General features: G+C 52.7%; 15 protein-coding genes across 15 annotated transcripts; 9 read left to right on the top strand and 6 right to left on the bottom strand.

Annotated features, from left to right (window-relative positions):
• Nucleotides 1–31: 31 nt before the first annotated feature.
• KL928_001324 (uncharacterized protein) lies at nucleotides 32–1,699 on the top strand (the record flags this gene model as incomplete). The annotated part of the gene is made up of 1 exon (XM_043201677.1): nucleotides 32–1,699. One exon carries the CDS (start codon nucleotides 32–34, stop codon nucleotides 1,697–1,699), a length of 1,668 nt encoding a protein of 555 aa, XP_043061783.1.
• Nucleotides 1,700–2,027: 328 nt separating this feature from the next.
• KL928_001323 (uncharacterized protein) lies at nucleotides 2,028–2,850 on the top strand (the record flags this gene model as incomplete). Its single annotated transcript, XM_043201676.1, has 2 exons — nucleotides 2,028–2,276; nucleotides 2,344–2,850. The coding sequence occupies 2 exons, from the start codon at nucleotides 2,028–2,030 to the stop codon at nucleotides 2,848–2,850; spliced, it is 756 nt and encodes a 251-aa protein (XP_043061782.1).
• Nucleotides 2,851–2,852: 2 nt separating this feature from the next.
• Nucleotides 2,853–3,365, bottom strand: KL928_001322 (uncharacterized protein; the record flags this gene model as incomplete). The annotated part of the gene is made up of 1 exon (XM_043201675.1): nucleotides 2,853–3,365. One exon carries the CDS (start codon nucleotides 3,363–3,365, stop codon nucleotides 2,853–2,855), a length of 513 nt encoding a protein of 170 aa, XP_043061781.1.
• A 34-nt stretch (nucleotides 3,366–3,399) lies between these two features.
• KL928_001321 (uncharacterized protein) lies at nucleotides 3,400–5,139 on the bottom strand (the record flags this gene model as incomplete). The annotated part of the gene is made up of 1 exon (XM_043201674.1): nucleotides 3,400–5,139. The coding sequence occupies one exon, from the start codon at nucleotides 5,137–5,139 to the stop codon at nucleotides 3,400–3,402; it is 1,740 nt and encodes a 579-aa protein (XP_043061780.1).
• A 165-nt stretch (nucleotides 5,140–5,304) lies between these two features.
• Nucleotides 5,305–6,123, top strand: KL928_001320 (uncharacterized protein; the record flags this gene model as incomplete). Its single annotated transcript, XM_043201673.1, has 1 exon — nucleotides 5,305–6,123. One exon carries the CDS (start codon nucleotides 5,305–5,307, stop codon nucleotides 6,121–6,123), a length of 819 nt encoding a protein of 272 aa, XP_043061779.1.
• A 55-nt stretch (nucleotides 6,124–6,178) lies between these two features.
• On the top strand, nucleotides 6,179–6,880 carry KL928_001319 (uncharacterized protein; the record flags this gene model as incomplete). Its single annotated transcript, XM_043201671.1, has 1 exon — nucleotides 6,179–6,880. The coding sequence occupies one exon, from the start codon at nucleotides 6,179–6,181 to the stop codon at nucleotides 6,878–6,880; it is 702 nt and encodes a 233-aa protein (XP_043061778.1).
• An 861-nt stretch (nucleotides 6,881–7,741) lies between these two features.
• On the bottom strand, nucleotides 7,742–10,228 carry KL928_001318 (uncharacterized protein; the record flags this gene model as incomplete). The annotated part of the gene is made up of 1 exon (XM_043201670.1): nucleotides 7,742–10,228. The coding sequence occupies one exon, from the start codon at nucleotides 10,226–10,228 to the stop codon at nucleotides 7,742–7,744; it is 2,487 nt and encodes an 828-aa protein (XP_043061777.1).
• A 35-nt stretch (nucleotides 10,229–10,263) lies between these two features.
• Nucleotides 10,264–12,744, top strand: KL928_001317 (uncharacterized protein; the record flags this gene model as incomplete). Its single annotated transcript, XM_043201669.1, has 1 exon — nucleotides 10,264–12,744. The coding sequence occupies one exon, from the start codon at nucleotides 10,264–10,266 to the stop codon at nucleotides 12,742–12,744; it is 2,481 nt and encodes an 826-aa protein (XP_043061776.1).
• A 4-nt stretch (nucleotides 12,745–12,748) lies between these two features.
• On the bottom strand, nucleotides 12,749–14,139 carry KL928_001316 (uncharacterized protein; the record flags this gene model as incomplete). Its single annotated transcript, XM_043201668.1, has 2 exons — nucleotides 12,749–13,550; nucleotides 13,940–14,139. 2 exons carry the CDS (start codon nucleotides 14,137–14,139, stop codon nucleotides 12,749–12,751), a joined length of 1,002 nt encoding a protein of 333 aa, XP_043061775.1.
• Nucleotides 14,140–14,229: 90 nt separating this feature from the next.
• KL928_001315 (uncharacterized protein) lies at nucleotides 14,230–15,003 on the bottom strand (the record flags this gene model as incomplete). The annotated part of the gene is made up of 1 exon (XM_043201667.1): nucleotides 14,230–15,003. One exon carries the CDS (start codon nucleotides 15,001–15,003, stop codon nucleotides 14,230–14,232), a length of 774 nt encoding a protein of 257 aa, XP_043061774.1.
• A 64-nt stretch (nucleotides 15,004–15,067) lies between these two features.
• Nucleotides 15,068–16,129, top strand: KL928_001314 (uncharacterized protein; the record flags this gene model as incomplete). The annotated part of the gene is made up of 1 exon (XM_043201666.1): nucleotides 15,068–16,129. One exon carries the CDS (start codon nucleotides 15,068–15,070, stop codon nucleotides 16,127–16,129), a length of 1,062 nt encoding a protein of 353 aa, XP_043061773.1.
• A 77-nt stretch (nucleotides 16,130–16,206) lies between these two features.
• On the top strand, nucleotides 16,207–17,178 carry KL928_001313 (uncharacterized protein; the record flags this gene model as incomplete). The annotated part of the gene is made up of 1 exon (XM_043201665.1): nucleotides 16,207–17,178. One exon carries the CDS (start codon nucleotides 16,207–16,209, stop codon nucleotides 17,176–17,178), a length of 972 nt encoding a protein of 323 aa, XP_043061772.1.
• Nucleotides 17,179–17,357: 179 nt separating this feature from the next.
• Nucleotides 17,358–19,523, top strand: KL928_001312 (uncharacterized protein; the record flags this gene model as incomplete). Its single annotated transcript, XM_043201664.1, has 1 exon — nucleotides 17,358–19,523. The coding sequence occupies one exon, from the start codon at nucleotides 17,358–17,360 to the stop codon at nucleotides 19,521–19,523; it is 2,166 nt and encodes a 721-aa protein (XP_043061771.1).
• A 219-nt stretch (nucleotides 19,524–19,742) lies between these two features.
• On the top strand, nucleotides 19,743–20,396 carry KL928_001311 (uncharacterized protein; the record flags this gene model as incomplete). The annotated part of the gene is made up of 1 exon (XM_043201663.1): nucleotides 19,743–20,396. The coding sequence occupies one exon, from the start codon at nucleotides 19,743–19,745 to the stop codon at nucleotides 20,394–20,396; it is 654 nt and encodes a 217-aa protein (XP_043061770.1).
• A 25-nt stretch (nucleotides 20,397–20,421) lies between these two features.
• Nucleotides 20,422–21,807, bottom strand: KL928_001310 (uncharacterized protein; the record flags this gene model as incomplete). Its single annotated transcript, XM_043201662.1, has 1 exon — nucleotides 20,422–21,807. One exon carries the CDS (start codon nucleotides 21,805–21,807, stop codon nucleotides 20,422–20,424), a length of 1,386 nt encoding a protein of 461 aa, XP_043061769.1.
• Nucleotides 21,808–21,842: the final 35 nt, after the last annotated feature.

Genomic DNA, 21,842 nt, shown 5'->3' with positions numbered 1-21,842 from the left:
TAACATTTGTTTCTTCCCAATTGCTCCAGCCATGAGTCAATCTCCGCCAAACACGCAAGGACAGCGCAATATTATGCAAATCACCCCGCAGCACGCGCAGCAGCTTTTCAGGCACTACCAGCTGGAGAAGGACATGGCCGAGCGCGCAGGTATTGATACTCCCGAGGGAAAGGAGCATTTGGAGAAATCGCAGAAAATCAAAGAGGTTTTGATGAAGTACAACAGGAGACAACAGATGCTGAATGCTCAATCGCAGAACAGAGGCTCTGGGACGCCTGTGGCGGGACAGCAGAGCTCTCCGGTGCCGAACATGGCTTCTGGAATGTCGCCCCAGATAGGTACACCGCAGCAGCTTGGAAACGCACAGACGGCCGCCTCACGGGCACAGGCCGGCATGAACACGTCTCCTCAGCAGAATATTCCCGGCTCGCGTCCGAACATGGGCCCGCAGCCGGTGCAGCGCCAGCAGTCGTCGCCGTCTCTCGGTGCAGGCACTCCTCCTCCGCAGGGCTCTGGAGCACCAAGTACACAGGACCAGCACGCGAAATACCAGCAGGTGTTCCGTCTTGCCGAGCAGTTCAAGGCCCATCTGGCTGTGATTCAGGGCAAGCTCAACGATCCAAACACACCGGCCAACGAGATGGCGCAATACATGCAGAAAGAGAGAGAACTGAGCGGCAAGGTGGAGCAGTGCCGACGCTTTGCACAGCAGCTGGCCCAGCAGCTCAATCTCTCTCAGGGCGGAGTTCCAAACCAGTCCCGAATGGGGTCTCAGCAGTCGCAGGGAGACGTTTTCTCGCAGCAGATGATGAATCCACAACAACAGGCTCTCCAGCAGCAGAGGATGATGCAACAGCAGCAGATCCAGGGCCAGAATACCAACTCTCAGGCACAGAGACTTTCGCAGCCGGCGCAGTCGCAATCGCCGGCCATGCAACAGCAGATGATGGGCCAGATGCCAATGTCTGTGCAGATGCAGCAGATGGCCAGCGGCAAGATGGGGCCCCAGAAAACGCCCGTGCAACAGCAGCCGCCGATCAAGAAGCAGAAGGTAGGAACTCCAGGCGCAAGCACTCCGATCACCAACGTCAATGCTGCCGCGTCCAAGCCGGTGCCAGGGGCTGGTCCCGGCGCCTCTGCCACGCCTATAGCCGGTAATGCTTCGTCTGAGTCGTCTCGGTCGCGGTTCCAGAACATGCCGATCCCCGAGGAGCTCAATATTGGCAACCCGCAGCCGGTCTCTGTCAAGCAGAACAACAGGCCGTCCATTTTGAACGGAAACTCCATCAGCGCCGCCTCTTTGACGACTCCTGTTCTCGTTCGACCACAGAACTTCGAGCTGGAAGGCGAGCGAGTGCTCAACCGCAGAAAGCTCAAAGAGCTTGTCAGGTCCGTTGGGGCGGACGAGGGCGATGCCGAGATATCGATCGACGGAGACGTGGAGGACCTGTTGCTGGACCTCGCGGACGAGTTTATCACCTCTGTCACGTCGTTTGCATGCCGATTGGCCAAACACCGCAAGTCAGAAAGTCTGGACGTGCGCGATGTGCAGCTTCATCTGGAAAGAAACTGGAACATTCGCATTCCTGGCTACTCGTCGGACGATATCCGCACCGTCAGAAAGTTCATCCCGACTCCGTCCCACAACACCAAGCTGAACGGGATTTCCATCAACAAAAGTGTCAATAAGAGTCAATGATGTATTATAGGTAAGCTAGCTGGTAATGTACTGCTACAAAAAAACACTATGTAGGTGCTAGCTTGTTGTTGGTACGTAGGCCGATGCCTGGCTTCGTCCTGGTATTGAATATTCAGTCCATTACGTAATATTTTCACATGTTTTTTAATGCTAGCTACATAAGGCCGTCGCCCCTGCTGGTCAGCGGTGACCGGGCCTCCATTGACTGGATCTTGCACCTACTTCTCTACACAGTTATGAACCCCCTGGGGGTCTGGGTTTACGCGGTGCCAATGTACTTACGGACGAATGACGGTAAATATCTGCGGTATGGATTTTTCGTGGTTATATGCTGGATTCTACGATATCTCAATCTGCGCAGCAAACGGTGCAAGTATCCCCGGCGCGAGCACATGAACGTTATAATAACTGGCGGGTCACACGGTCTGGGGCTGGAAATTGTGCGCAGACTCTGCGACAGCGCGACTGTTTTCGTTTTGGACCTGGAAAGATCCGCTCAGCTAGAGCCACTGGCCACGGCGAAAAATGTGCATTTTCTCCAGTGCAACGTGGCGGACCCGAAGTCGCTGGAGACCGCGTCAGAAACTGTTTTCAGCAGCGTCGACCGATTAGATGCCGTGATTTGCAACGCTGGCGTCCGCCAGACCAGACAGACTCTACATCTGCAACCGGCAGAGCTACGTGAACTTTTCGACATCAACTATTTCGCCAACGTGCAGCTCATACAGCACGTTCTGAAACACCATAGACACCCAGACAGACTCCACCTTGTGTGTGTGAGCTCTGTCCTTGGGCTTGTTTCTCCACGCGGTTTGTCTGGCTATTCTGCCACGAAAGCAGGCCTACATACATTTTTCATGGCTCTCCGGCACGAGGTGCCGGACAGCGTGGTCATCAGCACGATTCTACCCGGCCAGCTGACCACACGGATGTTTGAAGACGTGCGTGTTGACAGAAATTTCTGGGCTCCTTTGGTAGATCATTGCAAGCTGGCGCAACGTATTGTTGAGCTAATAGACCGAGGCGAGAACGGATTCTTTGCATTTCCGCTGTATGCCCGGTTCATTCCAGTTTTGCAGGTGCTCCCGTACTCATGGTACCGGGCTCTCAAGAAATACAGTCGTATGGACGACGTGATAGAGGATAAATAAATTCAGTTATTTTTTTCTAGTTTCTGCACCAGCTGTTCGATAACTTTGAGTAGCTCGGTAGGCACAAGATACCCGTCCGAGTTGAACACTTTAGGCAACTCTAGGGTATGCTGTAGAGTGCTCTTGCCGTCCGCAAGCGTTATGTAGTAGATCGGGTCGGCCTTGGACTTGAGTTTGGTGCTAACTGTCACCTTTTTCGACCCCTTGGTGCCAACGTACTTGACGTTCTTTTCGACAAATTTGGTGAACCCAACCCAGATACCGTTCAGAATAAAAAACACCACCACCAACGCCGTCGTGTAGTTGACGTAGTCCGAGTTCGAAAAGTCGTTGTTGTATTTCTTTTCCAGCCAGTACATCAATGCGCTAGCCCCAACCGACAAATATCCCACGAGAAGCTTGAAATCGGTGTTGAAAAACGATTGGCTGTATCCCAGGCGGGCCATCACCTCCGGAAGAGCCTCGTCGCACTCGTTGCGCAGAGCAATGGCAGAATACAAATTGACCTTTTTCATTAAAATATTAAGTTATTTTTCGTGCCATATTTATTTACACTATGTAGGGCTCGGAATACTCGTGCTTGAAAATAAGGTACGGCTTTCTTTTTGCCAGGTCGAGGATCGTCTTTCCAAACTCGCTGTTGCACCAGCTAAACCACGGCCTTGTGTACTGGTGGTTTGGGGCGTTCACATGTATGCTCTCGTGCATCAGGCCCAGACCCGCCGTGGTGGTCTTCACGAGCTCCAGAAGCTCGACGATCTCGTTATCGTCGTCTGTTGTGCGGATCTGGAGCAGCAACGCCATCGGCCAGGCATTCGAGAGCCCCACATGCGGGCCGCCAATGCCCTTAAAGTACTTTCCTCGGAAATAGTACGGGTTGCCGTCTTTGGACAAGATCATCTTTCTAGTGTTCTGGTAGATTTCGTCATTTCTGTCCAGATAGCCCATGTCTGGCAGGGACAGAAGCGAGGGAACGTTTGCGTCGTCCATGATGTTCACCCCGCCAAAGCCGTCCACCTCGTACGCATACACGGTGCCGTACTTTTTATGGTTCACGACGCCAAACTCCTCAATGCCCTTGCTAATGGCCGTAGCATACTCCCGCGCGGAGTCTGCAAAGTCTGCGAGACCGTTCTCGCGCAGAACGGGCTCCAACCTAGCCAGCTCGACCTGCAACTGCGCATTGGCCGGGATGAACAGCTGATAAATGCACGCGTCGTCCGACGGCCTGAACGCCGAGCGTATCAGCCCGGTGTTGCCGCACACGGGGTTGCCTGAACCGGCGAGACTCAGTGTTTCCGTGCCGATTCTCGTCTCGCGCTGGAAAGTGTAGTAGAACGGCAGCAGGTCGCCGTTCTCGTCGAATGTGGGGATCGATTCGCGGTGCAGCACGGTGAGAATCAGGTCAAACGCGTCTTTCCAGCTCTGGTGGCGGAAGATCGACTTATCGTGCGAGTTTTTGTAATACTCGTTAGTCAGTGTGAGAAACGAGGCAAGCGAGTCCAGCTCCCATTTGCACTCGAATACGTGTTTCCAGGGCGGCCGCGGCCCAACGTAGTCAACACTCGACGGCCTGCGGTCCACCCCCGAGCCTTCTGGCGGCTGGTACGCGTTGCAGTAGGGTGCCTTCTTGATGTACAGGGCCTGCTGAATGATGGCTCCCTTGATCAATTGCTGCAGCTTGGGGTCTTTCTTGACGAGCGGCTGGTACACGCTGAGTTGGCGGGCCGAGTCGCGCAGCCACTCTGCGTGGATATCGCCCGTGGAAATAAAAGTGCGGGGGCTGTTAGTTTCTGCGTTTTCTGGATCGTGCCACAGAACAGTGGTGTCCAGAGTGTTGGGAAAAGCGTTCTCAAACAAGCGGAACAGGTCGGGATCGGCCATGCGTAGCCGCATGTCCTCGATGACGCTCTCGACGGCGCTGCTGGTGAAGGTGCGGCAATCTTTGGCCGGACGCATATATGCCAGTTTTAAGGGTCCTTCCGAGTAGGGACCGTGTCTGTGCTGGGAGTACTCGACGTAGTCGGGACACCGGGTGTCGAGCTTGTTGCCTTTGAACCACTTGGTCTCCAGGACGTGTTCGTCGGCCACTTCCAGGGCCCGTTCCCTCAGGACTCGCTCTCGCTCCTTCTGCATGAGGGTCTCCAAAGCCTGCGATTGCTCGTCCAATTGGTGATCGGGATCGCTGTTGCGAGAGCGCACATATAGCACCACCACCACGGCAATTAGCAGGTACGTCAGGCGGGCCGAGCGGGCCACCCTCGCCAAATTTTCATACCGCAAGGCCATCGATAAATAAATAAATAAATAAATAAATTAATCTCACAAAAAAACACTTTCTCGCATTTTCCCATGTCAGAACTAGCACAGTAAGTATCTGTCCAATTGCACTGACACAGATTTGTTTCTGCGATTCCGCCGGTCACACGCACAATCACGCTCACATCGCTGGCCATGTGTGCGCTCAATGCGCTCAACGTCGTGCCGTACGTGGCGTTTGTATGGTACTGGCCGGCCGTCTGGAACGAGTGGCAGTTCTACCGGATTTTCACCGGCCTGCTCGTGCCCCACCCGCAGCCAATGCAGGGACTGACCGAGATATACATGGTTTACAGCTTTTCGCGGGGCCTCGAGGAGGGCAAGTTCTCCAGGATCCTGCCTGACTACATCTACTACCATTTAATTATTCTGCCCATAATAGTGCTGGCAACATTTTTCACTGCGCCGCCGCTGATCTCATCCACCCCCTCGTTGCTCTCTGCGCTCACGTATACGTGGTGCGTGGCGAACTACGACCAGACCGTCAACTTCTACTTCATGCAAATCAAGGCGTCGTTGCTGCCCGCAGTTTTTCTGGGCTTCCGTCTGCTTGTCGACGGTCGAGCAAGTTTTTTCCAGGCCCTCTTTGGAATGTGCGCCGCCTACATCTACAACTGCATCGAGACCGCGTCGCTCGGACCGCTGATGTCGGTCATCACCGGACAGCAGATGCTGGAGCCGCCTCACCGCGTCGGCACCACCACCACGACGACAACCCACAACGTGTGGTACTACTCGCAGGGGTATCTGCCGGCCCCCGTGTGGTTGAGGACGGCCATATCGAAGCTCACGGGCATCGACTACAACTCGCGGATCTTCCAGCGGCCGTACGGCATGATGTTCCAGGCCAAGCAGCCGGCAAAGAGTGCGGCGACACAGACCTCGTTTTTGCGCAGAATGTCCAACAATGCGTTCCAGGGTCGCGGCCAGAGACTGGGGTCTGCCAAGGAATGAAAAAAAAAGATAGAAAAATAAAAAACTGTGGTGTCAGACTCCCGAGAAAAAAATCATGACTAGAGACTCGCCTCTTTGGGTCGTCGGCTACGGCTCGCTGCTGTGGAAGCCGCCGCTCCACGAACTGGACATCTCGCGCGAGTTCGTCAGGTTCCCCGGCTACATCCAGGGCTACGCCAGACGCTTCTGGCAGAGCAGTTACGACAACAGGGGCACCCCCGAGCAGAAGGGCCGTGTGGTGACGATTATTCCGAGCGACAAGATCGTCGACACGCCGGCGTTCAAGCCCGATATACTCAAATACGAGCTGGCAGGCAACACAGAGGCACACGAGATCGTCAACGACAGCGCTCGGCTCTACTCCGAGCTTCGGGTCTGGGGGTGCATCTACTACATTCCGCCGCAGTATGCCGCCATGGCAACACAATACCTCGATTTCAGAGAGAAAGACGGCTACACGATCCACAAGATCCACTTCAACGTGACAGACCCCTGTGGCCACGAAGACGTGTTGCAGGGCTTGCCGTGCGAAAACGGCCGGTACATCGTCGAGTCGATGATCTACATCGGAACGGTCGATAACGAGTCGTTTGTGGGGCCCGAGGACTCCGACGCGACGGCAAAGGTGATCCACAAGTCTGCCGGCGAGTCCGGGCCCAACGACGAGTATCTGCTTCTGTTGCATCGCGAGGTCGAAAAGATGGGCGGCGATCCATATCTGGAAGACCTGGTGAGTCACCTCGGCCGGCTGGAGTAGAGCTCGCCTGCATATATAATAAGCCAAGTAGATTTTGCAATTCCCGCGCAATCACATAACGAAATTTCGATGCGGCTCGTTTTCCAAGACTATAAAAAAGTCCGTCGTTCGTCTTCAGGCCATGAGTAATAACACCGCCGCAAACGTCCTGAGCACGATCGGGACCGTTTTATGGTGCATCCAGCTGTCTCCCCAGATATATTTTCTGTGGAAGCGCAAGGATGCCACCGGCTTTCCCCCGGTCTTTATGTTCCTATGGGTCTTATCAGGCATCCCCTTTGGCATCTACTTCATCACGTCTGACTCGTACATCCCGTACCAGCTCCAGCCCCAGATGTTTTCGCTGCTCTGCTCCATAGCCTGGTTGCAAAGCATGTACTACCCGCCATACAACACGCCGCTCAAACGGGTTTTATTTTATGGCTTTTGCTATCTCTCGACGTCGCTAGCAATGCAGCTGGGTTTTGGAATTCCTTTGAAAAAACTATACAGAGAGGGCACCACGTGGCCGACGACGGTGTTTGGAATCATCGCCGCCGTGTTCCTGGCCCTTGGACTTCTGCCCCCCTACTACGAGCTGCTCAAGAGAAACGGCCGAGTCGTTGGAATTAATTTTATTTTTCTCATGATGGACTCTGCAGGGGCCATTTTTTCCATGGCCGGAACTCTTGTGGGCGAGCTGGACGTGCTGGGAATGATCCAGTTCGCGGTGGTTTTGGCCCTGGAGGCCGGACTCTATTTAAGCCAGATCATATGGTACATCCGGTTCCGAGTAATCAGGAAGGAGGACAAGGAGCAGACCGAGGAGCTCGAGGACTTGGAAGACTCTGAGGAGCCGGAGAGAGCTAGCAAAGAGCAGGCTCAGGTCTGAGATTTCTCGGGCCAGTCCCACGATTTAATGATGTCCCAGTTGATATCCAGTGCATCGAGGAACTTGGAAAAACTGCCGTCCCTGAATTTGAGGCGGCGGCCCTGTTTCAGTCTCGCTAACTCGCCTTCTGTCCTTACTTGGGCCAGCGACGCTCTATATTCAGCATACTGATTGAGACCATTGATCAGCTGTCTTGCATCATTTCGTGAAAAGTATGAGAGATACGCTTCAAACAGCTCGGCTGTCATTGGAAACCGCAGATCCACCAGTCTCCATATTAATGATGTCAGCTCGGCGCGCCTGTCAAACTCTCCCAAGGCCTTTATATAAACCAGCAGAAGATTCTCTGTAGGATACATCAGATCCGGGTTGTCCATGTACGCCTGGCTGGTTCTGAGCTCGAACTCGTGTATAGCAAAATCTAGAGGTGTTTTATCGTCCCAGAAAACAGTGTCGTACTTTTCCAGCTCGCGAAGCCTCAACGCCGCCAAAAAGAGCGACGACAGCGCAAGTGGACTATTCTCGGCAAGGAAGTGCTGATATCTGGTGTGAGCGTCGGCAGGATCAATCAGACACTCGCCCAATAGGTGCTTGGCTACCATTTGCCGCGAGCTGTGGTCCTGCTCGAAAAGGGCCCGTGCCAGCTCTATGGGTGTCTCAAACACTCCAATTGACAGATTCTGTCGCAGAGCACGCTCCTCCAGTATGGAATCCTGCTCGCGCTCGTAGCGGTCAATTAGATTGTTCTCTCGAGCTGGCCCTGATTTTTTTGGAGGCACACACACCTTACTGAGAAGATACAGCTTCGCAACCAAGTGAGCAAGATTGATGTTGTCCAGAGCGAAATCGCCAGCCTCCAGCAGCTGCACCAGGCTGCTTCGCGACGGGATGTTGTCTATGAGGATATCCACTGCTCTAGGGTTCACGTCAAAATTATTTCTGGCAACAAAGTGGTTCCAGATTTTCTGGTGACGGTTGGCGGAAACGTTTGTGGTGAAGATTTTGTACACGACAAAAAGCCATACTTCGGGATACCGTTGGATGAGCTTTCTGTCAAGAGAAGACACGAGAGACACGAGCTGATCGGCAAACTCGCTGCCCCACGAAGGCTCGTCCTGGGTGTGGAGAAGAAGAATGGATGTGCAGAGCGACTTGACGTTGAAGTCTGTGCGCAGCCGGCGCAGTTCCTCGATTGTGTGCGACGGCGACGGTCTTGGCTGGCTCAGCACGCGCTCGAAGCCGTCGATGTCAAACGAGTCTAGCTGCCATCTGTCGAATTTGGCCTGTGCTGCCTTAAATAGCTGGTACGCTTTATCGCGGTCGTTGAAGTACGAGATCACAGACGCCACAAGCATGGTGTTGAAATCGACCAGGTCGGTTTCTGAGCCTTCGTTCACCGCGTTGATCGCCTCAATCAGCCTCGACTGTGCCTGGTAGTAGTGCTTGCAGGGCCAGTTATTATTTTCGCCAGACACGTCCAGAGCAGTGTGCCATAGAATTTCTCTAATTTGCGGAACGAGCTCGGCGGAGCTGCCCATAAGGAACACGCTCAGTATGTCCTCTAGCGTGTCGGGACACTCGCGTAGCGCAAAAAAATAGAGATTCGAAAAGACCGGCGGCAGCAGCAGTTTCCGGTCGAACATCGGATCTGTAGGCTCCTGCAACTGGCTGCGATACCACCATTTTTCCTGGTCCAGAAAAACCACGTCCTGGCCCCAATGCTTGTACAGCTCGAGCAGCGAGTAGAACTCCTGCTTGTTTTGCGGCCGGCGCAGCAGAATGTCGTATATCACCGGGACAGGCACTTTGGATGCGTTTTTCAGAGCGTACACCGAACGGAACAGAGTCGGCGCAAAAATGCTGTTTATCCAGCTGAGCACCTCGTTGTCACGCAGGTCGGCGACTTCCCAGCCCTTTGTCTGGTTGAGTTTCTGTTTTAGCAGCTGGAACGCGATGCGCGTCGACTTGCTGGAGCTGATAGCGGGCCAGTGTTGGCGGAAAACAAACGCATCCAGAGCAGACGTTTCCACAGCCAGCGGCACGGGCTCGACTCTGCCCGAGAACGAGAGCGCCAGACTCTCGGCCGGCGCATTTTTGTACCGCGGATCAACTGCCGAGACCATGCAATGAAGCAGCAGACTCAGCACAGACTCCTCGTCGGCCAGCTTTCGCAGGTCTTTGTGGTAATCTGTGTTGTCTTGGCAATTACCCATACTAAGAAGCGTGTCCTGGATGCTTCCTGAGCAGCTGGAGGCCGGGGAGGGGCCTATTCGATAGTACGGCGACGAGGAGTATTTTGATACGAGAATTGAAGAGACGTTGTCTGGGGTCTCCGAAGACGGGTCCCTGGGCTGTTTTTTCTCCAGCCTGCCGTTGACAAACTCCAGCAGCGTCCGCGTGGACCGGATTGTGTGCTGGCGGCGCACAAAGCCTGCGGCGGAGGCCCTGCGCAGCGGCGTCGGAACCAATCTTAACATACTTCTCCACATACACAGCCTGGAAAAAAATAATTATGTCTCATGGATTTTCTCAGGAGTACCGGGAGATGCTTGCTGAGGCACTGCGGGAGTCGAGCGGCTCGGACACGGGCTCGGAAGAGTCGGGACGGCCATTGAAACGGCATGGAGGACGCCGACGCCGCAGCGACGAGCGCGAGACGGACAACGACAAGCGAGCGAGAATCGCGACCGCAAGCGAGTCTGTGGTCGAGGTGTCAGACGGCAGCTCAGTTTCGCCGCAGCCGCTACAGCCGGAGACTGCCGGCACAGAGGTGATTAGTGTGGACAGCGAGGAGGACGAGTACAGCGAGTTCGACGAGGATTTCGAGGACGTCGATTTGGGTTGCACGGCACCAGAGCTCGACCGCGCGAGCTTGGCGGAGGAAATCACCGTTTCCGTCTCGCGGCCGACGAAACAGACGCGCAAGCAGAACCTGGTGTCGGCCGACGAGCGTATGTTCCGCAAAACGCTGCACATGCTGTATTTATTTACGATGGTGGCCCACGGCGTGGTGCGCAACGCGTGGTGCAGCTCGCCCGAAGTTTTGCGCGTGCTGCGCGGCCAGGTGCCGGGCAAGCTGCTGGCGGAGGTGGACGCGTTCCACGAGCAGCAGCAGCGCGCGGACGTGACCAGCGCGGCCAAGTCGCGCCGTCTGCTGGACGTGCTGCGCCACCTGATGCAGTACTGGTACCGGAGCTGGACGGTCGAGCCGCGCCACCGGGGGCTGTACAAGAAGACGTGGGAGGAGATCGCGAAGCTGTGGGAGCAGCCGGCTGTTCAGGGCGAGAACGTGACCAAGGCGCGGTTCGTCAAGCGCATGGAGCAGCGGCGTGGCTCGCGCGACCTCGCGGCGCAGGGCTTTGTGGCGCTGCTGCGCGCGCTCGACATCAACTGCCGGCTCGTGTTCTCGCTCCAGCCACCGGACTTCACCAATCTGGCCGTTCTGGCGCCGGCTACGCCGTCCGACGGCTCGTCCAAAGAGGCCAGCCCTGCCCCCAAGCCCTCTCCGCGCCGTCGCAAGGCCGCGTCCCAGCACGAGCGGCTTCTTTCTGCTCTGCGCGTGAACAGGCCCGTGTACACGAATTCTCGGCCACAGCCACAGGACGACGCGCAGTACCCTGTGTTCTGGTGCGAGGTCTGGGACAGCGCCAGCAAGCGGTTCACCAGCGTCGACCCCATCGTCCAGCGGTACATCGAGAACGTCGGGACGCGCTCCAAGTTCGAGTGGCCCAACAACACCACGTACGTGCTGGCGTACGACCGGCTGGGCGGCGTGCGCGACGTCACGCGGCGCTACAGCGTGCACTTCAACGCCAAGACGCGCAAAAAGCGCATCACGCGAGACCCGCGCGGCCAGGACTGGTACGACAAGCTTCTGCGCGGTGCAAACTCGCGGCGCCGGCTCGCAAGCAATAAAATCGACCAGTACGAGCAGGTCGAGTTCGAGCAGCGCTCGCTCAAGGAGGGCATGCCCAACTCGATCCAGGATTTTGTGAACCACCCGGTGTACGTGCTGGAGGAGCAGCTGAAGACGAACGAGGTGCTGAAGCCCAAGATCAGCTGCGGAACGATCCGCAAGAAGACGAAGGCCGGCAAGGCGGGCGATCTGGTGCCGGTGTACCGACGCTCCAACGTGGTTACCGTGCGGTCTGCCAAGGCGTGGTACTTACGGGGCAGAGTGCTCAAGATCGGCGAGCAGCCGCTCAAGGTGAGAGAGCAGCGCAAACAGCGGCCGGACGACGACGACGACGACGACGTGAGACTGTACGGAGAGCACCAGACAGAGAAGTACGTGCCGCCGCGCGTCGTGGACAAGAAGATCCCGCGCAACTCGTACGGCAACATCGACGTGTACCAGCCATGGATGCTGCCCGAGGGGACCGTGCACATTCCTGAGAAACAGGCCGAGAAGGCCGCAAAGCTGCTCGGAATCGAGTATGCGCCTGCTGCGGTCGGCTTTGATTTCGGTAGCGGTAGCAGGGGCCGCGGAGCCAGCGTCAGCGTGCGAATTGCTGGCGTGGTTGTTCTGGCGGAGCACAAAGAGGCCATCGACGCGGTGTGCGAGTATCTGAGGGAAGAGGAAGAGGAAGCAGCGCGCAAACGGCGCGAGGCCGCCGCGCTGCGTGTGTGGGCCGTGGTGCTGGCCAAGCTGCGGATCTCCAAACGGCTGGACAGGGAGCACGGACTAGTGGAAGACTCGGGTGAGGACGTTCCGTCGGAAAGCGAGCACGAGCCTGTGGCGGACGACGATCAGGACGCAGCAGGGGGATTCGTCCCGCAAGGACCGAATACTGAGGAACTTGACTCTGGTGGATTTGACTCTGGTGGATTTGAGTCCGGTGGATTTGAGTCCGGTGGCTTTCTGCCGCAGGATACGCCTGCACAGCCTGTTTCGCAAGACGCGCCTACGAGCGACTCAGGGCCCGAGAGCGACGCCGACGCCGCCGCCGCCTACTCCGACTCCGAAGGCTACGAGTTCGAATATAGTGACTAATGCATTACACCCTCCGCCGCTTCAACTTCTCCTCCTTGAGCCTGCGCTCCAGCATCTCCTCGCGCTTGTCGTCGAGCCGCGCCTGCCGCAGCGCCCGCTCCTCCTCCTCCAGGATGTCGGCGCCCGTGGCCTCCATGTCGTCGTCTTCGTCGTCAAAGTACTGCCGCTTCTTGCCTCTGTTGAAGAGCTGCCAGATTTCGTCGCTATTATAGTCGCGTCGGCGCTCGCGCGGGTCGTCCACAACAAAATCGTCCAGACTATCGTCCTCAATGAACGAGTCCTCGTCCTCGTCCCCAGAGTCCGCCTCGATGCCGTAGCTGTCTGTGTGCGCCCTCCGCTGCACCGGTCGTTTGTCTCTCTTCGCAACGTTCGGCTTCTCCCGCTTCGACAGCTTCTCCAGCAGCGCCGTCGAAGGCTGTGCAAACTTCCTCTCGGGCTTCTTGCCAGTGTCCTTCTTCTTTGTCTCCATCTTGATTGGTGCATAGACCAGCTTGCTCTTATCGACGGTCTCCGCCCGCGACATCAGCTCCTTGAACGACATTTTCGGCAGCGGCGGCCGCGACGCAGCAGCAGGCTTCTTCGCTGTGTCATTTTTGGGCACAGGCTTCTGTTTGTTTTGCCGATCGCGCTCGCTGTCGCGCTTCTTCAACGCGTCGAGCCGTCTCTGCCGCTTCTGCTCCTCCTGCTTCTCTTTTTCCCGTCGTCTGGCCTCCTTGAGCCGCTGCACGGCCGGGTCTGGTGCCGGAGTGGTCAGAACAGAACGGCTAGATTTTTTGGCCGTCGTCGGCGTCTTCTTCACTTCGCCGCTCGATTTCGGCACAGACGCGCCCACAGACAAGTTGGGTGTCTGTTTGACCCCGGAAGAGGGGGTGTGCGTGCCCTTTCCGGTGATCTGTGTCAGAAGCGAAGAGAAACTCATGAGAAAAAAGTCGCGACGGCGACGACGCATATACGGTAGTTTCGCCAGAGCAGTTATCGACGCAAATCACACGGACCAAGCACAGACAAAGCACAGACAAAGCACACAGGTGCGGAACTGAGTTTGACGAGCAAAGTGTGCGCGTATGAAATAACTCGACACCGTCACTCGTCTATTATCATGTTACATAGTATGCATTAGTACAATTTATTCAGATTCTGGAGAGTCGAGCAAAGCCATCTCGTATGCAGGCCGCCTTCACCCCTCAATACCCACTAAACTATCAAATATCTAATTGGAATATGGATCAGCTTGATGGCGTATCCAACGACGCCCATCATCAAAAAACCAAGCCCCACCGCACGAATCAGTCTCAGGTACTCCTTCTTGGATGGCTTGGTGCACTTGGCAACAAATTGAGAACCCTCTTTGAGAAACTCCACAGGAGCCTCGGTCAGCTTATCGAACTCAGCCATAACAACTAATGGAAAATAATCAACGAAAAAAAGCAGGGTAAACGAATTTTTAATTTTAATGCTCGTGCAATGAATTATTCTACTATATAATTAGTCAAATCCGGTCCATTCTTCCTCCTCTTCCTCTTCATCTTCCTCCTTCTCCTCGCTCTTGTTCTCTGTGTATCCCCACGTCTTTAGCCTCTCGTCTTTGAGAAGATCGTCCCGCACCTTGTTGCGAAGAGTCTTCATCAAAGCGTCTTTGTGAATCTTTTCAAATGGTTGCAAAAGTTTCGCAAGAGGAACATCCTCAAATTTCTCTCTGGCCTTGTCTGCCTCAACATCCTCCTCGTCGCCAGCAACTACGCGCTCCAGCTCGTCCAGATAAACATCCACCACATGGTACGTGACTCCAGGAGGAACTGCTGGTCGGCCGCTAAGAACGTCCGCTTCAAGCGACTGGATGTATCTTTCAAGTAGTTCCAAGTCCCACTCTTCTTTCTGTAGCCTCACAAAGCACTCACGCACCACATATCTCATCAGCAAGTAGAACTTGTCCACTCTCCACTGGTCTAAAGTAGGCCACTCTTTGCAAACGACTGCCCAGAACGCCTGGACAAACACACAAAACTGCTCTTTGGAAACACACTCGGAAAAAAGCCTGGCAAGGTCGTCTGCCAGTCTCTGCTGCGGCCGTGGTCTATCGCTGAACCACATCGTGTAATATAATCCTTTCCATAGTTTCTCGAATTCGGGCAGCGTGAGGGGTCGAACATCTGCCCTGGCCCCAAGAAACTTCTTCAGAGTCTCCAAAGCATGGTCTCTAGTCTTGCGGTCCGTGGAGGCCAGCTTCTTAACAAACGTCTTTGTCTGCACTTTCTTCATGAATAAAATTTTCAGCACAGCCTTTCCATTTAAATAGATCTATTCTATTTATTTTATTTATTTTATGGATACCGATCACCCAGGCTACAACCATTTTGGAGCGCCGATCCCTGAGGATGATTCGAAATACGACGATACGGGAAAACCAGTGACCGACTACATTCCGAACTACATCTCGAGTAAACCGTGGTACTACGAGGAGGACGCGCTCAAGGTCGATTCGAACCTGCGCAGGAAACGGGCGGCCGAGCCTGCGTCTGTGGACAAACTGCGACATCAGCGGCTTGATCCCGATGCGGAGTTTGTTCCAAACAGCGAGCCTCGCAAGGGCGCGGGAATCGAGGACGAGTACGATTTCGTGACCGAGGAAGCTAAACGACGAAGGAAGCTGCTCAATAAGGGAGGCTGCGATAACTGCGGCAGCTCCAAGCATTCGAAAAAAGACTGTCTGGAGAAACCGCGCAAAATCAGCTTCAAATACCGCAGAGAGGAGCCAAAAAGCAGGTCTGGAGAGGTTCTTCGGGTGAAGAAAGACACTCAAGACTGGGAAACTAAACGAGACCGATGGCACGGCTTCAATAACGAGGAAGACTACGAAGAGCACCTCAAGACAATGCGCGAGATTGAACAGAAACGGACCGAGCAAACGGCTGCACAAGACGATGAGTACGACGAGGACGAGCTTGCGGAGATGGAAGAGCTGGGTATTGTCGAAGCCGTGGCAAACTCCAAGACCATGACTGCTAGTGGCAAGAATATTCCAACCAGGGCGCTGGATGAAAAGGCAAAATATTTGGAGGGTGTTGGCATCACGGAGCAAGAGGAGACAATCGAAAAGACCGCAATAAAGGACAATAAGGCGAAGTTCCTCAGTGAAGAGGGCGAATTTGTTCGACAAGAGTCTGGCGAGGCTGAGGAATTTGAGAAGCAGAAACGGTTTTCAAATACGAAGCAGACGAAAGATAGCGAAATTGTCGTTTCGGAAGAGCCATTGGCTGGCCGCAAGTTTGTGGCTGAGACGTCTCCACCAGCAGAGGTGCCCAAACTGAAAGAGGAGGAAAATGAGAAGGAGCTGGTCAGAGAAACAAAGAGGAGACAGCTGTTGGAGAAGTATGGAGCTCTGTGACGTGTCCGGGTAACTATGGTTCTGGAAGAAAAAAAGACAGAGGGAGAAATAACAATATTTAAACATAGGCAATAAATATGCAACAAGAGAATCCGGGGGCTCCAAGCTCGGAGGAGACCCGCAGGGACCAGGAGGTTGCCTTGAAGGCAATTCGTACGTTCCTCCAGAGCAAGAATTCCTTTGATGTTCTTCCGGTGTCGTACCGGCTGATTGTTTTTGAGACTTCGTTGCTGGTGAAACGAGCACTAAATATTTTGCTACAGAACAGCATTGTTTCCGCCCCATTATGGAATAGCAAAACTTCAAAGTTTGCGGGACTGCTCACCTCCACCGATTTCATCAACGTGATCCAGTACTACTCTCAAAACCCAGACCAATTTCAGTTTGTGGATAATTTGACACTCGATGGTTTGCGCGATGTCGAGAGGAAATTGAATGTTCCGCAACTAGAAACAATCTCTATCCATCCGTTCAAGTCACTGTATGAAGCGTGTGTGAAGATGATTGAGAGCTCTGCGAGACGGATTCCCTTGATCGATAAGGACGAGAAAACAAATAGAGAGATTGTTGTGTCTGTGCTCACGCAATACCGGATCCTCAAGTTTGTGAGCATGAATTGCAAAGAGGCCCATATGCTGCTGCAGCCGCTAAGCGAGCTCAACATTGGAACAACCGAGAACTTGTCAGCCGTTAGAATGGAAACCCCGGTGATGGATGTCATCCATATGCTGATTTCGAACTCTGTGAGCTCGGTTCCGATCGTTGACGAGCAAAATAAGCTGGTAAACGTCTACGAGGCCGTGGACGTTCTTTCGCTAATCAAAGGTGGAATGTATGCAGATCTGTCGCTGAGCGTGGGCGAGGCACTCATGAAACGATCTGACGATTTCGAGGGAGTGTACACCTGCACGCTGAAGGACAACCTGTGTGTGATTCTAGAGACAATTCGCAAATCTCGTCTTCACCGCCTGTTCCTTGTGGACGATGAAGGCCGCTTGGTCGGGGTGCTCACCTTGAGCGACATCCTTAAGTACATTTTGTTTGCATGAAAAACGCTGATTTTTGCTTTGCACAGCCGTAATCCTGATAAGTATCTTTACCTAAAAAGACAGAGCAAAGCGATTGATTATTTTCTCCGTTTTCGTAATTTAGTCAGCAAATTTTCCACCTCTTCATTCTTTAACCCTGCCTTTACTCTGCCCACATTGCAGAATCGACTTCCTGTCCCATGCCAATAACAGCAAAGCTCCCCAACGATATGCCTTGGGAATCCAAAGCCGCTTTACCACAGGTCACTTTGCGGTCCACGATAGCCGGCCTTGTTATCGGCTCGGTGATACTTGTCTCCAACTTCCAATTCGGGCTGCAAACAGGCTGGGTTTCGATGATGTCGCTACCGTCAGCGCTACTTGGGTTTTCAATTTTCAAAACACTGCAGCCCCGGCTCCATTGTCACTTCACAGACGTTGAAAACGTCTTTGTCCAGAGCGTCGCAGTTGCTGTTGCCACTGGGCCGTTGGCGTATGGATTCATTGGCATCATTCCAGCCATTGAGAAACTCATGACCGACGCTGAAAGCGGCTCGGAGTCCGGGATCGACCTGTCTCAGCTATGGAAGCTGGCGACCTGGGCTTTCGGACTGGCTTTTTTTGGAGTCTTTTTCGCTGTGCCTCTTCGAAAACAGTTTATCATCAAGGAGAAGCTGGCTTTTCCAAGCGGCAGCGCCACTGCCACCCTCATATCCGTTTTCCACGGAACCACACTCAACGTCGAGTCCAAAATCAAATCGCCGCCTAAACAGTCCTCGTCTGCAGAAGAACACGAAAGTCATCCCGAACGACCCGCAACGCCGAACAACATCACAATCATCGAGTCGCAGGATTTGTGCCAGCTCCAGCAGGTCGAGACATACCAAACGAACATCAAACTTCTCGCCGCCACCTCGAGCGTTTCATCTATTTATACCGTCGTCGGCTATTTTGTGCCTCAGATAAAACGCATACCAATTCTTGGCAATACCATTTCGGAGTCGTATCTGATCAACTTCCAGCCATCCCCGTCATACATCGGCCAAGGAATGATAATGGGATTCACCACAACGGCCTATATGATGTTCGGTATGGTGTTTGGCTGGTGTATCCTCAGCCCGCTAGCACAATATATGGGCTGGGCTCCTGGGCCCGTGGACGACTGGAAAGAGGGCGCAGAGGGCTGGATCATGTGGATCAGTTTGGCCATCATGATCTGCGACTCTATCGTCTCGTTTCTCATCATCGTTGTCAAGTCGCTAACGTCATTATATCAATCCTCTTCCTCTGAACCACTCTCCAGAACGGGCTCTGTGGACTCTCCGCACGAGGAGCTAGAAAGGCTGATTGATGAAAATGAAGTAGCTTCTGATGAGGACGTTTCAAGCAGCACTTATCATGGCGACGGGTCTAATGACCACACCCAGAAAAACTCCTCTTCGTCGTTGCCCGAGTCCGATCAGTTGAGCGACCGCTCCACATACGTCGATCTGGATGAGTCTCACCAAATCTCAGCCACAGTCACCGTTGTTGGGCTGATTGTGTCGTCGGTGGCCTGCGTGGTGTGCACAAGACTGGTTTTCGGTCCAGTTGTGCCGATTTACACCATCGTGACCGCAATTATACTATCTCTATTTCTGTCTGTTCTTGGAGTTAGAGCTCTGGGAGAGACAGATCTGAACCCTGTGAGCGGGATTGGAAAATTGTCACAGCTGATTTTCGCGTTGATCATACCAAAATCCCAGCCTGGCGCAATCCTCATCAACCTCATTTCGGGGGCCATTTCAGAGGCCGCAACGCAACAGGCGGGCGACTTGTTGCAAGATCTGAAAACGGGATACCTCCTTGGGGCGTCCCCAAAAGCACAGTTCATTGCGCAGATATATGGATCGCTATTTTCCGTCCTTCTGAGTGCAGTGATGTACAAACTGTACAATAGCATCTATGAAATTCCAAGTCAAATGTTCAAGATTCCTACGGCTGTGATCTGGATTGACTGCGCAAGGCTCGTTAATGGTTCAGGGCTGCCGCCAAAAGTTTTTGAGTTTGCCATAGTATTGGGTATTGTCTTCGCAATTATCTCATTCTTGAAAAACACTGTTACTCCAAACAACAAGTGGCACAAGTACATCAAATTTCTTCCGAGCGGAGTCCCTGTTGGAATTGGAATCTACAACGTGCCCTCCTTCACTCTTGCACGGTTTGTTGGAGGACTGATTTCATACTTCTGGCTCCTCAAAGTCACTCCTGGGAACTCTGACGCCAGAGTTCGTCTGATTATATTTAGCAGCGGATTGGTTCTTGGAGAAGGTCTGTTCAGCGTCATGAACATGCTTTTGACAAGTCTCAATGTGCCTCATCTATAGATTGATTGGTATATTTACGAGCAGTTGTGGGCTGCCCGTTATAGGGGAACCATGTGTGAAATTTCCGATATTCTGGAGGATTGGCCGAGTGGTCTAAGGCGGTAGACTTAAGATCTATTGGATTAAATTCCGCGCGAGTTCGAACCTCGCATCCTTCATTCTTTTTGGGAAACAAGGAACTAGTTTATTTATTTTCTGGCTATTTTTTTTCGCACATCCATGGACTATCAGAACAGAGTAGGCTCTAAAAAGGGCAGTGGTGGCATTGCAGGCGATGCAGAGACCAATCAGTACCGCCGTGAGCGCTTGAGACAACTGATGCTGTCTCAGATCGATCTTGACAACGACCCTTATGTCTTCAAAAATCACCTGGGCATGCTGGAATGTCGCCTTTGTCTGACAACACATTTATCAGAAAGCTCATACTTAACACATACGCATGGCAAGAAACATCAATATGCTCTTATGAAAAGAGCAGAAATGGACAAGAAACCTACTAAGCCTGAGCCAGGTAAAGTTGTTGGGATATCTGCGATTCCTAAAAAGAGGTATACAAAAATTGGAAGACCGGCATACAAAGTCAGCAAAATCAGAGATCCAGAGACGTTTCAAAAAGGACTCCTCTTTCAGATACAGATGCCGGCAATAGCGCGAAACGTGAGACCTCGATACCGTTTAATGTCCTGTTTCGAGCAAAAGATAGAACCACCAGACACAAAGTTCCAGCATCTGGTTGTCAGTGGCGAACCGTACGAAAACATTGGATTCAAGATTCCAAGCGACACAATCGACATGGCAGAAGGGCGAATTTGGGATTTCTGGGACGGCGATACCAAAGAGTATTTTGTCCAGCTGTTCTATGTGGACCAGTAATAACAAATAGTGTACATTATAATGATTAGAATGATTCCGTTGCATATTGGTTGATACGGTTGGCCATTTCATCAATGTAGAAGTTGATTTTGGAGTTCAGTTCATTCATCTCGTAGCTGGCACCTTTACACTCGGCTTCAAAGTCCTTCTTGAGTTTTTCCGACTGCATTTCCCAATCGATGGCCTCATTTTCTTTGTTCCTGATAATTTCGTCTTCTTCAGATTTCCTTTCCATTAGTTGAGCCCTTTCTTCTCGCAACTCCTTCGATTTATCTTCGAGTTGCAACAGCTTTTGTCTTGTGTTTTCTTTGAACGTGGCGAGCTTTTCCTTTTGGGAGTTCAATTGCTTTTTCAAGTGGTTAATCTGTCTAGATTTATCGTTAAGCTCCACCTCCATTCGTTGTATCTCGTCTTGCATATTCTGAATAGATTCTGTCGATTTTTCTTGTTTACTGAATTCAGTTTGTATTTCTTCCAGTACGCGATGGTAGTTCCGGAACTCGTGTGTAAGTTGCTGGAACGAGTCTATGGAGATGGATATATTTTTAGATCTCTGTTCTAGCTCAGTCAAATGCTTTTGTTCGTTCGCCAAACTGTCTTTCAAGCTATCAATGACTTCTTTCACGCTTTCTGGAGACTCTCTGATATAAGGAGTTAGTCTTTCCAGCTCTTTTTCACATTCGAGCAAGAGCGAGTTTTGATTCTCTAGTTCTCGAATAAGACCAAATTTCTGCGTTTTGTATTCTGCGCGTGCGGCAGCCAATTGCTGCTGAGTTTCGGTAAGAGCTTTGAGTTCATTCTGCAGTTGTTGATTCTTAGTCATAATTTCGTCCTCATTGTACCCTTGTCTTAATATCTTGTTGGTGAGATCCTCGTAGGCAGACTTGAGCGAGTTGTTGATTTTCAACGCGTGTTTATATTGAGATAGCGTATTTTCACTGGAGACGAGTAGCTGCTCACAATCGCCCATTCTTTCCTCCCTAAATCTTGCATAGTTTATCAGAGCGCTCAAAATAATACGGATGCGAGATGGTTCCGGTTTTGCCATGTCTCGAATGCTGAAATCCTCAACACCACAGTCGCACAGAAACTTATACATTATTCTTTGCGAGGCAACAACGCTCAAGGAGTTCTGCAGTCCTTCCTGGTCATCGTCCTCATTGTTTTCCATCTGTTGAATTCTTTGCTTCAGAGAGTGGGGAGAGACATATAGAAACTTGTCCATAATCTGCTCAATCAGGCTTTTCATGAAACTCGGTGTAGGTTTCGTCAGCATCTCTTCACTAACATTGAAATCCATCGTATCAAACAGGGAAACAAGCTCTCTTGTCTCAAGAATGGGGAATTTGTAACGAGTACGCGGTATTGCTGTCGGCTGCGATGATCTGTAAATTGCACTAGGACGAGCCATGTTGAATTAAAGCTGAAGATTCAAAACAAAAATCA

The sequence above is a fragment of the Ogataea angusta genome (genome assembly GCF_019207475.1).
Source record: "Ogataea angusta isolate 61-244 chromosome Unknown 61-244_NODE_2_length_1002155_cov_89.706849, whole genome shotgun sequence".
Taxonomy (NCBI): Eukaryota; Fungi; Ascomycota; class Pichiomycetes; order Pichiales; family Pichiaceae; genus Ogataea; species Ogataea angusta.
Note: the sequence above shows the minus strand (reverse complement) of the source record. Positions and strands in the feature narration are given on the sequence as shown.